The 14,567-nt window shown below is 30.7% G+C and overlaps 2 protein-coding genes across 7 annotated transcripts in view; one reads left to right on the top strand and one right to left on the bottom strand.

The window, feature by feature from the left end:
- The window catches only part of YL-1 (Vacuolar protein sorting-associated protein YL-1), a 41,189-nt gene extending 34,410 nt beyond the window's left edge, over nucleotides 1-6,779 (bottom strand). Inside the window, exons 1-5 of one of the 6 annotated variants that reach the window (XM_087150809.1) lie at nucleotides 6,433-6,450; nucleotides 5,742-5,829; nucleotides 4,843-4,977; nucleotides 3,586-3,744; nucleotides 1,488-1,569 (exon numbers count right to left, since the gene is read on the bottom strand). In XM_087150809.1, coding sequence (XP_087006935.1) covers nucleotides 1,488-1,569; nucleotides 3,586-3,744; nucleotides 4,843-4,977; nucleotides 5,742-5,768 — 403 coding nt within the window. In that variant the 5' untranslated portion in view covers nucleotides 5,769-5,829; nucleotides 6,433-6,450. Of the gene's footprint in view, nucleotides 1-1,487; nucleotides 1,570-3,585; nucleotides 3,745-4,842; nucleotides 4,978-5,741; nucleotides 5,830-6,213; nucleotides 6,569-6,611 lie in introns of those variants that run through there. The other 5 variants (XM_087150775.1, XM_087150777.1, XM_087150788.1 and 2 more) reach the window with 5 other exon arrangements.
- A 128-nt stretch (nucleotides 6,780-6,907) lies between these two features.
- On the top strand, nucleotides 6,908-12,588 carry tctn (tectonic). Its single transcript, XM_016065093.5, has 2 exons — nucleotides 6,908-7,689; nucleotides 11,214-12,588. The coding sequence occupies exons 1-2, from the start codon at nucleotides 6,996-6,998 to the stop codon at nucleotides 12,308-12,310; spliced, it is 1,791 nt and encodes a 596-aa protein (XP_015920579.3). The 5' UTR covers nucleotides 6,908-6,995; the 3' UTR covers nucleotides 12,311-12,588.
- Nucleotides 12,589-14,567: the final 1,979 nt, after the last annotated feature.

The raw sequence follows: 14,567 nt of genomic DNA, 5'->3' as shown, positions 1-14,567 counted from the left end.
AATTAAATTTCAATATAATGCATGGCAACTGTTGGTAGTTTTGAAGTTTATATATTTTCTTGGCAAACTTTAGTTTTTGACATTTTTGACGGGTTTTTGACGGTTTAAACCAGTATTATACCCTTGTCATGTCAAAAACCACTTTTTGACGTCAAAAACCCAACCCTGGTAATTAGTAAACAGCCACCTGTTAAAATTCAGTTTATTATTGAATTGCTAATTCAATACAAACATTAGATCTACTTAAATACATAAAATTACAAAACTAGAAAATTTATTACGTAAAGAAATACTAAATAAATAAATTAAAAACAGACCACCCTTAATAACTTTTCATATAATGATCGGATCTTCACATTCCAGAACTCATTCTTAATGATTTGAGGAGGTGACCTTAAATAGGCTAATTAATCAATGCTGACGATATTTTAAAATACGATATTGGTCACAAAAACACACTTTCTCTGAATAAACATACCTATTTTTTGACAGATTTAGATTTCCGACTCCCAAAATGTAAGGGTTTGAATAGTTTCATCAGGAGAGCAGTCTTACGTTTGGACCCTTATTGTTAACTTTACTTTTTGCGTATTTTGCCATTTCTCGATACATTTTTAAGCAAATTGAGAAATTTAAACGCAATTATAAATTTCTTAATTCAAAAGATAATTTCATGCAAAAATAACTTTTAACAAATATTTATAATTTTTAATTGTTCTGTTTAATATTAGTCAAACACGTTTTGAATTCCAAGGTATAAAATATTTACATCATGCTAAAAAATATAATTTTGCATGACAAAATATAACATTTGCGCGAAATCGGTTGAATAGTTCCGGAGAAATCAAATTTTTAAATAACTTCATGTTGAACAAATTATGAAAAGAATCAGCATTTATAAAATATTGCATTAGTATTTCCTCCTATTACATTAGTATTTCCTTATAAAATATCACATTTTTCAAATCAAAATAATAAAAAAATTTCATGAAGAATTATATTTTCGAAATAAACACTTTCAATGTTTATAGTAATTGTTTTAAGTTTCCATTTCAACAAAAACCATAATTCAGCTTATTTTATTCATTTTCAGCTTATGTATATGTACCAAAAACAAATTCTTAATTAGAATAGATATAGCACAAGAATTTCAAATTAAATTGGACACAAAACCTAATTTAAGATTATTAATGATAAAATTAGTAAAAATCTTCATTTCTCTAATTGAATATTTTAAAATAGTCTTTTGAAGGTTATAAGTCGAACACGTTTGCATTGAAACTCCTTCAACTTCTCACTTAGAGCTTTTAATAAATTTTTATAAATTTTCAATGTGTTTTGTGAAAGAATTGTTTTAGTTATTACAAATTTGAATTTAGTGAAAGGCATTAAAACAACTTTCAGATTGGCGCTAGTAAGCACACATGCATAGATTGAAATAAGTGGCGCAAATGAAATGAGAAGGATGTTTACAAAGAATACATTACCGATATTTGCAACAGATATAAAAGATGCTTTTTTCAGAGGTGATTTTTTAACTTCTTTTTTTATTTTTGGTTTTGTAGGCTCCTAAAATGAAAGAACTATGATAAGGAAAATGGAATTCTTATTAGAAATACACAGACAGAAAAAAAATCCCAACACCAAGGAATTGTGCTAGATAAACTAAATTTGGTTAGCTTGTTTATACAGTAGGGAACCGATTATCTGAACGATCGGGACCATCGCTATTCCAGAAAACTGATATTTCCGATTTTCTGAATCGCTACAAAATGCTGTTTTTTTTTTCAATTGTTAAACCAAACTAAAAAAAAAAAATATTTGAAGATAATCTTAAAAAGAAGAAAAAACGATGAAGTAATACACCAATGATTATTTCCAAAATGATGGTAAGGCAAGCATCTTTCAAAAAAGAAAGAAAAATCCTAAAATCTTAAGAGGAAAAAAAAAAAAAAGTTTTTAAATGGCGGGAAAATGTATCGAATTTCGTTCAGGCTTTTTGGTTTTCCGATTTCCGGATAACGGGTCCTGTACTGTACAACTAAAACATGTCTATTCAAATTCCGCGCTTGTCACATAAGTTTGGCGTTAGTAGCACCACTATGAACATGCAAATCAGGGTTGCTTTAAACACATGTTCTACAGTTTGTTAGCGTTATTTTTAGTTAAATTTTGACAAAGTGAGTTGCTTGTTAGTCAACAATGCCTTTAAGATGATGAAAAAGCCATTATCAAAAGCTAGACTTTGAACGTGGTCGTGTAATAGGGCTGCGAGAAGGTAAATTTTATGCCCATGATATTACAGAAAGACTGGATTGAAATGAATCCACTGTGCATGATTGTTGGCAGCAGTGGTCAAGGGAAAGAACTGCTTGGTGCACGGCACAGCGCCTGCACCAGAAATTTGAGATGCAATGGGCAATGCAATGATACAACAAACTGTTACAAATGTTCTACTTTAAGTACAGCTCCAAGCGTGATGCCCTGTAGCTTGCATTCTACTCACTGGAGGACAAAATATTTAATAGGGAGAAACATTGTGTTTTCTGATTAAGGTCGGCTCTGCTCTGGTTCCAGTCATAGCCGTATAGTAGAAGCCAAGGCAAGTGCCTGCTATCGACCTGTCTCCGGCCTAGACATACTGTACCTACACTTGGAGTTATGTTCTGACCAGCAATTTCTTATGACAGCAGGAGCAGTCTCGTGGTTATTCCATACACCTTGACTGCAAATTTGTACGCAAACCTGATGATTCAACCAGTTTTGTTCTTCGAGAGCAACATCCAAGGAGGTATTTTAAAACAGGATAACGCTCACCCTCATACTGCTGTTGTAATCCAACATGCTCTAAAGGATCAAGCACGTTCGGGACATCATTGAACGATAACTTCAGCGTCCACCACAACCAGCAATAGCTGTCCCCGTATTGACCGCCGAAGTGCAATACACATGGAACTGTATCCCACAAAATTACATACTGCATCTCTATGACACAATGCGTGCCTGTTTGCATACTTGCATTCAAAATCCTGGTGGTTACACCAGTTATTAATGAGCCAGTATATCCCATTTGAAATTTTTTTTTCTCTTAACTGCATTAACCTGTGATCTTGCACTTTAATCAATTAAATATGTTAAGCAGACAAGCCGCACTGCCAAAATTTTCTACTCTACAATGGTGTTTCCCAAACTTATGACTTTTGTGTACCCTTTTCAAAATTTTTCGTAACACTTTGTACCACTAATAAAAAAATGAATGCATTTTTTACTCGAAAAAAATTGCACAAAAGTTAAAAATCACAACTGGCTGTTGACACCACTAATTATTAACTGTTAACTATGCAAAAAATAGCCAATAGAAAAATATGTAATAATAAATTTTCATAGCTAGCTTTGTTTTTAAATAAATTTTTTTAAAACTTTCGCTTGTTTCAAGATATCTTGCATATAACCCTGCTAAACTGTTCCTGTACCCCAGGGGGTACACGTGCCACACTTTGGGAAACACTGCTCTACACTAATCTTTTCCTGGTGTTGTTTTTTTTTATCAATGTAATGAATGCATGTAATGAATGAAGGATATACCTTATAGGCTTTAGTCACAACTCGACGTTTCCGTTTTGTGGTATTTTGATCATCATCCTCATCAGACACTGGTTCATCATTTTCATCAATTGATATATCAGAATCAGTATCCTCACTCTCTGATTCTTCATCACCAGAGAATTCATGATCATCCTCTTCCTAGAAATATTAATTACATGAACTTTGAGTGTTAAAAATAAATAGATTGCAGATGAAATAAAATCGATTATTCGTATATTAATTCTGAAAATTTTTTAGGTATATCTTTATATATAATGCATGGCCAAGCACCTAATTCATTTCAAGACTCAAGCTTATTTCAGCTATCTAAGCAGCTATAGTAGGAATGTTGTGCTCTGGGTTGTTCGGAAAATAATTTAGTTTTTTTTGCAATCAGGGACTTAATTGTATTTTTTTTACAACCAAATTCATTTTAAGCCACATAATCGTTTAATGATTTGACAGCCAATGCAGTTTGCTCAGCAAAGTTGGCTTGTGAAAAAATTCTATGGATGGAGCCCTTCCAAATATGAAAAGTGAAAAGCTCAAGGAAAAAAATTCCTCACTTTTTTTCCTGTACAAAATATATTAAGAGGAAACAAACAATTTCTGTACTCTTGTCTGAGTTATATAAGGATAACTATACTAGCTTTAATTGCTGGAAAAACTTAAAGAAATAAGAAACAGCTTAACCTACTTAAAACAAATAATGCTATAGATGGCATTAGTGGTCCTAGTTTTTCACAGATTACGACTTCAGTCGAGGGCGAAGAGTAAGATATGGGCTTGTGTGCAATACCGTGTTTTGGGATATACCATACTGTAAAAGATTTGTCAAATTTATGTATTGAAAATCATATTGTTGTGTTTTATATTAAACTATACTAGTAATATTATATTTAGCTTCAAAGTTTTGTTTAATTTGCTCGAACGAAATAAGATGTGTGTGTAATCCATTACTAATTTATGTGTATGTAAAAATTATAAATACAGTAGTTATTGCATTTAAAATTTAATTTTTGTAATAAGAAACTATTTTCTAGCTTTTATAATAATATAAAGAACAAAATTAAACAGTCAAATTTTTTTTCCATTTTTCTGAAATATGTCATGAGGTTAATTATGATCTTGAATTCGTATTCATTGTATTATATGTGCCAATGATACTGAAGATAAAAAACCACTGCTGTACATTAAAAGAGATATTTTTCATACAAAAAAGAAAAATTGTTGCAGAGAGTTTAAAGATACTCTTACTTCTTGAAATCCTCCATAAGCGCTGCTGTAGAAATCATCAGCATCTTCATTTTCCAACAACAAGGCCATGCGATTCCCAGCATTTGCTCTCTTTTCTCTGGTAGATGCCATAGTGTGATAAACAATGTCAAGACTCTTTTAAAAAAGATTGATAAAACAGATATTTAGATACTTTCTTAGTATATAAGTAGTCAACATACAGAACAACCGAGTGCTGTTAAGGCTACAATACAATCCTTTTATAATAGAGAAGTTTCTCTTTATTGTGCTAAAAATCTGCATCTCCTTTCAAACCTGTTGATATCTTAGATTTGTGTTGTTTTTCTGCGCATTTCAAAACTAAAATTATAATATTAAAAAAAATAGTCTGAAGATATTATTAGTGTGAATTGTACTTGTTAATGCCTGGTTGACCTTACCACGGAATTGCCCGGTCAGCAAGTGGATAAGCTAAAAGTATTTAATATGCATTATTTATGTTATCATTTCGTTTTAAGTGAGTTTTCTCTTACTTAATAGCTCTAGTTATCAGAGTTCTTACTTATTTATTTTTGTAATTTTATAACTATTTGTAATTATAATTTTTAAAAAACTGTCTTACATTACTCACTATCCATTTTTTAGCTCCAGAGATTTACTCTCATCTTCATTGTCACTGATTATTTTCAAGTACAATTAATATTTTTTTTTACAGTTTGTTCTAAAACTAGCTTTAAGTTCCAATAAATCATTAATGTTTGTACATGAATTCCAGTTAAGCTTCCAGTCTTTCTTTAATTAAAATCCATCTGTTCAAGTAATTGATTATTTTCACTCAATTTAACTTCATTTTATTCTGTAGAAAATTTATTTCATTTCTGATTATTTGCTTTAATTTTGTCTCATGAATGTTTACTTACAAAAATGTATACTTTGACTTTATCCATTTAAATCAATTTCCATCTGCATGGCTACTGAAAGTTTATAAGTGAAACTGATCATTTTTCATTAGTTCATGTCATATTTTTAAAATTACTTATTAGTATCAATGATTTACATATTTTCACTTTGAATTCCGGTTAGCAAATATGCACATCCTCATCATTATAAATCATATTTGTTCAAATAACTGATTATTTTGCGTACAATTTAATTTCAATCCAATCTGTCTAAAATGTAATTTAAATTTTTCATACTATATTGTAATAAATTATATTAATTTAAATTAATTTCTTTAAAACTTTTTTTTAAAATTTAAAAATGCTACTTTAAAAGTTCATTTTCTGACAATTTTCAGTTTGAAATCTATCTATATAAAAAAAAAAGCTTTTAAGTTGTTTGTCAATTAATCTTTTTTTTTTCTAGTGTACTTTTTATTAAGAAAATGCATACACAGAGATTGTCTTTTAGAATGCCTTTAGTTATTTTTTGAAAAACTTCAAATTCTTCTATTTTTTATATAATGAGTAAAAATTACTTTTTGAAACATATACATAAAATAGTAATAAAGTAACTTGAAAATTGCCGAGGATCAAATTTGTTGTGACATAATATTATACATTTTGATTAATTTTAACAGTAGTAAATGAGTGCCCTTTTCTGAAAGAAGCAACTTTCTTACTCTGGGTATACTAATGGTATGTCATAACATGAGAAAGAAAACAAAAGCATTCACTAATTAGATTTTCGCGACGCTTTACATATAACACAATTGTATATAAATGCAACAACCCTGTGTCCATTGTGCATTATTTTAAAGTATAAAAGAAATATTTCAAAGCATTTCTTACTGATATAAAAGATACTCCTTACAAATATAGGCTCTTGTAATATTTTGGATTTTTCCTAATCACAAAATACTTAAACAAATTAATAAACAATAAAGAAAATCATTATTTTCAATTTAAATCCAATCCTTTGGCAAGATCATTCCAAATCAAGCCCGATATATTTGGCCGAATTGCAGCTTGTAGCTTTCAAATAAAATAAAAATCAATTGCTTCACATGTAATCAAACAATCAATAGCGCTCTATCAGTTGCCATGGTGACGGTGTTCACTTAAGTGTAAATACAACGCTTAAATGGCATTTCTAGATCATTGCCTTATTAGTATACAAACTTACTAAATTCTTCTATTTTAATTCAGTAAATATAGCCTTCGTAAAATGTGAGCATGGTTTATTTTCTTGCTACCCGTATTTGTTTAAACGTATTATGCATTTTTTACCACTTTCTTTTAAGTGCAACTTTAGAAAACTATACATCAAACTTTGATTATGAAACTTCTTTTGAAAATGAATCATATGCAGAACTCGATAAAAATCACTCTCTCTGGAAAAATATTTCTGCTACGAATATAACTGGGGTGAATGTTACTGACGCTTCCAGCGACGGAGAACTTGATGATTTACCATTCTGGCACTGGTATGATCTATCTTATACTCCATCGGATGAAAACATCTGTATTTGTGATTTATATTATGATGTTTGTGATATTAACTGTTGCTGTGACTCAGATTGCAGTGAAGATGATATGAAAGTTTTTTCTAGTTGTAATTCTCAAGTGACGGTTGATGAAAATTATTGCTATTTCACGGATATAATTTTACGAAACAATGCTGTTTATCAGATTCAGCAAAATCCTAACAACGGTTTGCTTTGCATAGCTCATAACAACTTGAAACAGTATTTGCGCTTTAAAGATTTACCTACTCTGAAATCTCACAGAGATCTTGATGTGCTCCTCAAATATCAGTCAAAAACGATTTATTCTTGGGAGGACACTCAAGTGAGGGAAACAAAAGAACAAGACATGAAATCTGGAAGACCTGTACCCATTATTATTTCTCAAATAGAAAGTGTTTGGGGTAAGTAATTTGGATCTTAAACCAGGGTTTTTGACCCACTCACAAACCCTGGTTTATTATTTTTTTTTAAAAATGAACCACTAAAAAAAACTAGGCTGTAGTAGTTATTTTTTAAACATAATCAAAATCTGACCTTTCTCATATAAATTGTTATTCCTTATTTGACTTATAAATAATTATACATAACACACTAGCATACATAACTCTACTTTCAAAACTTCAAAAATATTTAGAAAAATATGTATGTAACTTTAAATTGATATAATAATCTTTCTTGTTTCAACATTAAGGAAAATAATATTTTTAAACAATAATTTTAAAAATTTTTTGTTTTGAACTAAACAGGGGAATAGATTTGTTTTCCTCTTATCTCCTTAATAAATAAATTTTCAAATAGAAATGAAATAAGCATTTATTAGTATTATCACAAAATATTAAAATTATTTCAAAAATAATATTTTATCTTTATGAAAGACTTAAATGGATGGATTAAAAAAATTTTTTTTTAGTAATTATATTTTAAGGCAACTAGATAATGGTTTAAATTTAAAAATTCATTAAATTTCAAACCATGTTAAAATAGTGAACAGTATGAAGTAATAGTGAACTTTTATTGCATTATAAATTTTATTTACTATAAGTTGACACAATGATTATTTTTGTTTTGATTTAAAAAACGATGTCATATAACCAGTTTTTTGGCTTTTTCAATCCCTTGTTTGTACCTCAGTTTTGACTAAACCAGACAACAAGTAGAAAACACTCTTTTACCTGATGTAGAACTTCCTGAGCAGTTTCCTAATTTCCTCAAATAATGACAGAAGCTGGATTCTCAGTAGAACAACGGTTCTCAGTAGAACAACAAAGGCATTTTTTTTTTATATATTTATATTTGCAAAGTTATTTTTTCCCCAAATTTTAAAAAGTTTTTTTTTTAATTGGCAGAGAACACAAATTTATTTGTATTAAAAAAACTTGTTATGAGTTATATATTTTAAAGGATAGCTCTCTTTTCAAAAGTGTAATAAGAAGTTAAAATGTTTTTAAAAATCACATTTTATATGTGTACTAAAAATAAAAAATAAATGTTAATTTCTATCACTAAGTGGATTTTTAAATAGTAATAGAGTCCCGCAATGGACTGATTGTAAAGACACGGATCCCAGTAGAACACTGAAGTCAAGCATTCATGGCTGCGGTCAGGAAGCAGGTGAGTGACCACTTTGATCAGCTTATATAGGGTCTGAGGTATCAGTCCTCGTTAAGCTGTTCTACCATAAAGTGCTCGGCTTCGCTCGCAGGTTGTCTGGCTGCCAAAGCAGGGGAACCATTCCCTCTGCAGAGGATCAAAATTGCCTCAGGGATGTTTCCCAGACCGTTGCTAATAGCCCATTCTGCAGCTCTTGTTTAAAGTAAATACAGTTATCTACCTACCTAAAGACTACTTTTTTACATAGTGGGATCTTGCCATTTAAACCCCATAATCTGTATTATCCACTCTTAGACAAAATTCTCGTATTCAGGTGTGAGATGTTTACCTATGCATTTTGAATTCATCATACTTTACACTACAATAATGCAAGACACTTTCGGTTTTTGACATTTTCTTAAGATATACTTAGAGGATATTTTACATTTTTAGAGGTATTTAGTCCATCCGATTTTTCATACTTAGCTTTCAATGGTTTGAGGGACTGACATTAAATTACGAAATAAAGCAAGTATTTTTGAACGCCTTATGCCAGAAATTCAAGAAATAAACTTTATCTTTTACTTTGATTGCTATTCAAATAAGTGCATAAAATTTCACAAACCTAGTTTAAATATTATGGAAATATATATATTTAAAGAACAAAGTTTTTTGGCTTTCTTTTTTACTATAACTTTAAAAAGATTTTAAGAAACTTTAAATTTTTTTGCAGCAATTTAAAATTATTGTTCTAAAATTTGAAAAAAAAAAATCATTGAAAACTGTGCAAGATATGAATAATAAAGTATTGGTATTTTTTAATGCATCTAAAATTAATATTTTCGAAATATCTCAGTAGAAGTAAGGATGTGCATCTTTTTATTAGTCACTCAAACGTTTGTTTAGTCGTTTGGAATGATTTAAAAATAGTTTCGGCTTTTTTTTCATACACCCCTCATTTTTTTAAAAAAAGCTCAGGCCGACCCTACCTGCAACTGATTTTCTCGTATTCCTAATTTAAATTTTATCAACTTTTAACTAATTTTAATTGGTACTAATTGCTCTGCATAAGAGGTATTATGGTAAGTCAAACTTGTGTTAGAACAGACTCCATGGTGTCAGGCTTGCTTAAAAATATATATTGTCACGTATAAATGATAACAAATAGATAAAAAAAAAAGGCAGGAGAAAATTATTTCACTTAACGTATTGTGATATTATAATCATGTGTGAATGAAATTTTAAATATTGTCTCAAAATAGAGTGCCTCATTAGTTTTGTTAGTAATTTTAACTTAAAACAAGATTTACTCTCTCAGAAATTACTGTTGATTATCACATTATTATGATACCATTATAATAGAAGATACATAATAAAAATAATATATAAATTTTCAAATCGGTTATGAAATGAGCATAATTTTTTTAAAATTAGCACATGAGTACTGTGTGTGTGTCAGATTTGCATTACAATTTTAAACATATTTTTTTTTCGATGTTTCCAGTATTTTTTCGCCATTTGTTTAAAAGATGTTAATTTAGTCTTCTGAAAATTAACGAGCTATTCAAAACTTTTACTCACATTTAACAGTGATGTTATTTAAATAAAAATTTTATATCTAAATTTGTATTTGCTGGAATAAGGGGACTTTATTAAATTTGGTGTGAGTGTGTGTGGGGGGGGGGTAATGTCCCCATCAGCCTTCCTTAGTAGGGTTGCGCACCCCTGATTATAAAAATGTTTTTGTAACCAGTAGATGCTCCAAGATTTCTAATCAAAATTTGTACAAAAATTCATTTTCACATAAATTAATCTTATTTTATATTTATACTCGTAATGCGGTGAAAACTAAAAAAAAAATTTTTTTTTTTCCTTTTAAAATACATAGATTTTTTGTCGATGGATCGTTGTTGTTCATTTACGTCACACTAGAGCTGCACAATGGGCTATTGGCGATGGTTTGGGAAACATCCCTGCGGATGATCCTGAGACATGCCATCACAATTTTGATCCTCTACAGAGGGAATGGTACCCCCATTTCAGTAACCCGAAGACCTGCAAGGGAAGTGGAGCACTTTATGGTAGAACAGTTATACGAGGACCAATACCGCACACCCTCGGTCCCTATGCAGACTGATCCAATTGGTCACCCACCCGCACACTGACCGCAGCCAGTAATGCCAATGGATTCAGCAATTTATTGGAGTCAAAATCTTCATTAACCGATGCAATTAAACAATGGGCACTGTATATTTAAACTTAATTTCCTCATTTTACTGCTTTGCTTAGTTATAAATTGCTTCTTTTTTGGTTTTTATATATTTATCTTTTACAGATTTACCTCATTCATGTTTTGGTGAGGCATGTACCTGCAGAAGAAAAGTACTATATTTGGAAGACTACAATTCCTCTTGTACTGTTACAATAAATAATCTACGAAACGAATGTGAAAAAAATGAAGCTTTATCCGTACACAACTACATAAATTTTTGTTTAGGCGCTCAGCGGAGAGGACTTTCAAATAATCTGTTTCCTCATTCAAAAACCATTATTTCTGATGAATTATTTTCCGATGTCAACAAGTTTTGCTTCACTAAAATAACAGAAAAACCCACCTATGAATCAAATACTTGCTTCAACGTTGTTAGTCAGATTCATTTCACTGTACTTCACAACGGAATTTTAGGAATTAAAGAAATCATACCAACTTTCAGTCTTCTCAATTTATCGTCAGTTAACTCAACTGTGACTCAACGTTTCAGCGTTGAATTTAAGTGGCACAATTCTACAGAAACAATTACTAAGAGAAGTGGCAATCCTGGATACCAAGTAGGTTTGCCAATTGTTACCGGCACAAACAGTTCTGAAGCTACCAAAATAATAATTCAACCAGGGGGTCTCTCAATTTTTGGTAAAGACGGTTTGAGCCAGTGCCATGGGCGCAAAAGCGTAAAATTTGGAAAGAACTTCAAATCAAGTTGCTACTTAAAGATAAATAGTAATATTAATGACTGTAAAACTGCCCAGGAAAAAATTTATGATGTTCTTTTAGGTTCTAGTAGGGATAGTAATTTGTTTGTTGGCATGTTTGGAAATGCTAATGAGAGTAACAGAGAAGAGTGGATTGAAGCCTATCATGATGAAGAAGTTTCAAATGTGGACGGTGTTTGTCATTTAACTACTGGACTAAAAATAAATGTGGTATATGCGGCAGTTGGTACAGTTCAAAATCCACAGTTTAAAATATTAGGTTTAGGCTATCATTACATAAATTTTGCTGATTTAACTAATGGGGAACAACTCATTATTTTGTCAGCATCAGTGTCATTTTTTGATGTTACTGAACCAGTCATACCACACTATCCAAAAGCGCCATCACTAAAAGTAAATTTGCCAGCTGATTTCTTTTATCCCTTCTTACAAGGATCTTGAAAATGGATTTCTCAATAATTTGGATAGAGTGTTACACATTTCTTCTGTTAAAGTAACCTGCCGCACATACAAACTGTTCAATTGTTTTTTTTTTTAAATATCTTTTTCTTTTTAGAAAAAGACAACTAAGTCGAATAAGTTACCAAAGAAGATGCATTCTGTACATAATTTCATAGCTTAATCCACAGTAATAGTAATTAATGAAAGAAGCGTTTAATAATGAAAATGTACTCGTAAATGTAAAAAATTGATTATGAGATTAAACGTCATTTATGTAATTTTTGTTGCTCATTTGAAACGACAATAGTTTAGTAAAATGGGAAAGATAGCAGGTTAGTGCTTACAAGTATTATTTTGATTCATAAAATTCTCACAATTGACTCGTAAAATCTCTTATTTTTCAAATTGGAAAATAAAGTATTATAGCACATTTAAAATAATAATACATAAACAGGGTAAGGTTAATTACCCCTAACCCCCCCCCCCCCCAATGTGGGTACGCGGGAAAAATTTTCAACTTGTCGCCGTGACAGTCTCCCGCACAGCCGGAGGTGGACAGAGAGTATCTGGCACACGCACTGCCCGAGAGGCCCGGCGAAGCCCTTCCGTGGCATTTACTTAAAAACAAGAAAAAAACATAGTACTATTTTGGCAACAGCCTGGAGGTAATCGGGCAAAAATACAAAAGTAACTAATTCACCTCTAGAATTAAACGTTTTACAAGTATAATAGTTGTGATTATTCCGACTATTAACTAACAGGTGAAGTTAAACATCTAGATTGATGTTTACAATAAAATATATGAAAAATTCAAGAAAAACATTAAATTAAAGTTTATAAATTGGCCAACGGACCCTTATAAATATTTGAAATTTAATAAAATTAACAATATCTACCATGTGAGACCCAGAATTTACCAGGTGAGAGCTGTCAAAATATAATGGAATTTGCACAAGCTTCATGAAAAATATTTTTGGTCAATCCTCATGACCGAAAACTGGTTGTTTAAAAATTTTAAGTTTAAAATACAGGAAAAATAATAAAAAGATTATAAGGGACAATTGATTAAAGGAAAAAACATGAAGTTAAAGGCTAAAATTATACAATTGACCAAAAGGGTCTAAAAATTCAACATAAAAATTTGTAAAGGATCGAGCATACTCTCAAAGTCGATATAATAAGACAAAAAATTTTAAAAGATTAAAACTGAATATAGCACTTTAAGTAAAAACATCGAAATCACTAAAATGATTAAGAGAAGTACAGTTAAAATAACACAAAAGATTGACATAAAATAGTCAACTTATAAAAAACAGATTAACATTAATACGAAAAAGTTAAAATTTATTGACTAAAAGACACGAGGTCAATAGTACAATGAAGGAACGTTAAAAATTTGTACGAAAAAACCCATTAAAGCTTAAAATAGGCAAGATAAAATCAAAACAATTAAAAATGCAAATAGAGTAAAAAGGTGGTCTAAAATTGTATAAATACACTTTAAAAATTTGGGTCGTGGTCCATAATATAAAAATTACAAGCTGGTCCAGAAATGGAGATATTAATTAGTTGTTAAAAACTTGTGCCAGCAGATCCTCTAGAGCAGTTTTGATTATTTCTCTACATCTATTGTTTGCAAAAATTTGTTGGTCATTTTTATCATGGAATAAATTTTATAGGAGTGCTTGGAAATGATTGCAGAAATATGCTAGATGTTCAAGTGTTTGTTTTTCGTTACAGTATTTACATTTATCGTCTTTGTTAAAAAATCTCTTTTGATAAGTTCCAAACACTCCTTGCCCCGTCAAATATTGATTTAAATAAAAGTTTGCTTGTAGTCTGGTAGTTGACGGGGTTTTAATGAATTTGTAGGTCTGCCGACCTTCACTCGATTCTCTCCATTTCCTTTCCCAGCTCGCCATGATAAGTTTTCTTATGTCAGTTTTAGTCATCTTAGGGGTACTCAGACACCGGAGATCTTTAATGTCTGAACCGATTGCGTTCTTTGCGGCTCTATCTGCCTCCTCATTGCTCTGGATACCAACATGCGCCTTGACCCAATTTAATTCAATGCCCTCTCTCGATTTTCTTTTTGTTTGTTCGATGAGTCTGTAGGAAGGTTCTGGGTCTGCCAGGGCCTGGAGAAAAGAAAGCGAGTCTGAAAAAATGAAAGCTTGCGTAATATTGTTTGTTACAGTCCAATATAGTGCTGCCTCAATCGCCATCAGCCCAGCAGTAAAAATATTGGTATTATCCA

This window comes from Parasteatoda tepidariorum, chromosome 1 (assembly GCF_982258835.1).
Source record: "Parasteatoda tepidariorum strain Cologne lab strain chromosome 1, Ptep-v5.0, whole genome shotgun sequence".
NCBI classification, from domain to species: domain Eukaryota; kingdom Metazoa; phylum Arthropoda; class Arachnida; order Araneae; family Theridiidae; genus Parasteatoda; species Parasteatoda tepidariorum.
Note: the sequence above shows the minus strand (reverse complement) of the source record. Positions and strands in the feature narration are given on the sequence as shown.

What these genes read in the sequence shown, in the direction of transcription:
- tctn (XM_016065093.5), top strand. Translation starts at nt 6,996, where the DNA reads ATGGTTTATTTTCTTGCTACCCGTATTTGTTTAAACGTATTATGCATT. An exon ending in TCAAATAGAAAGTGTTTGGG is followed by an intron (nt 7,690 to 11,213) that starts GTAAGTAATTTG and finishes TATCTTTTACAG; the next exon opens with ATTTACCTCATTCATGTTTT.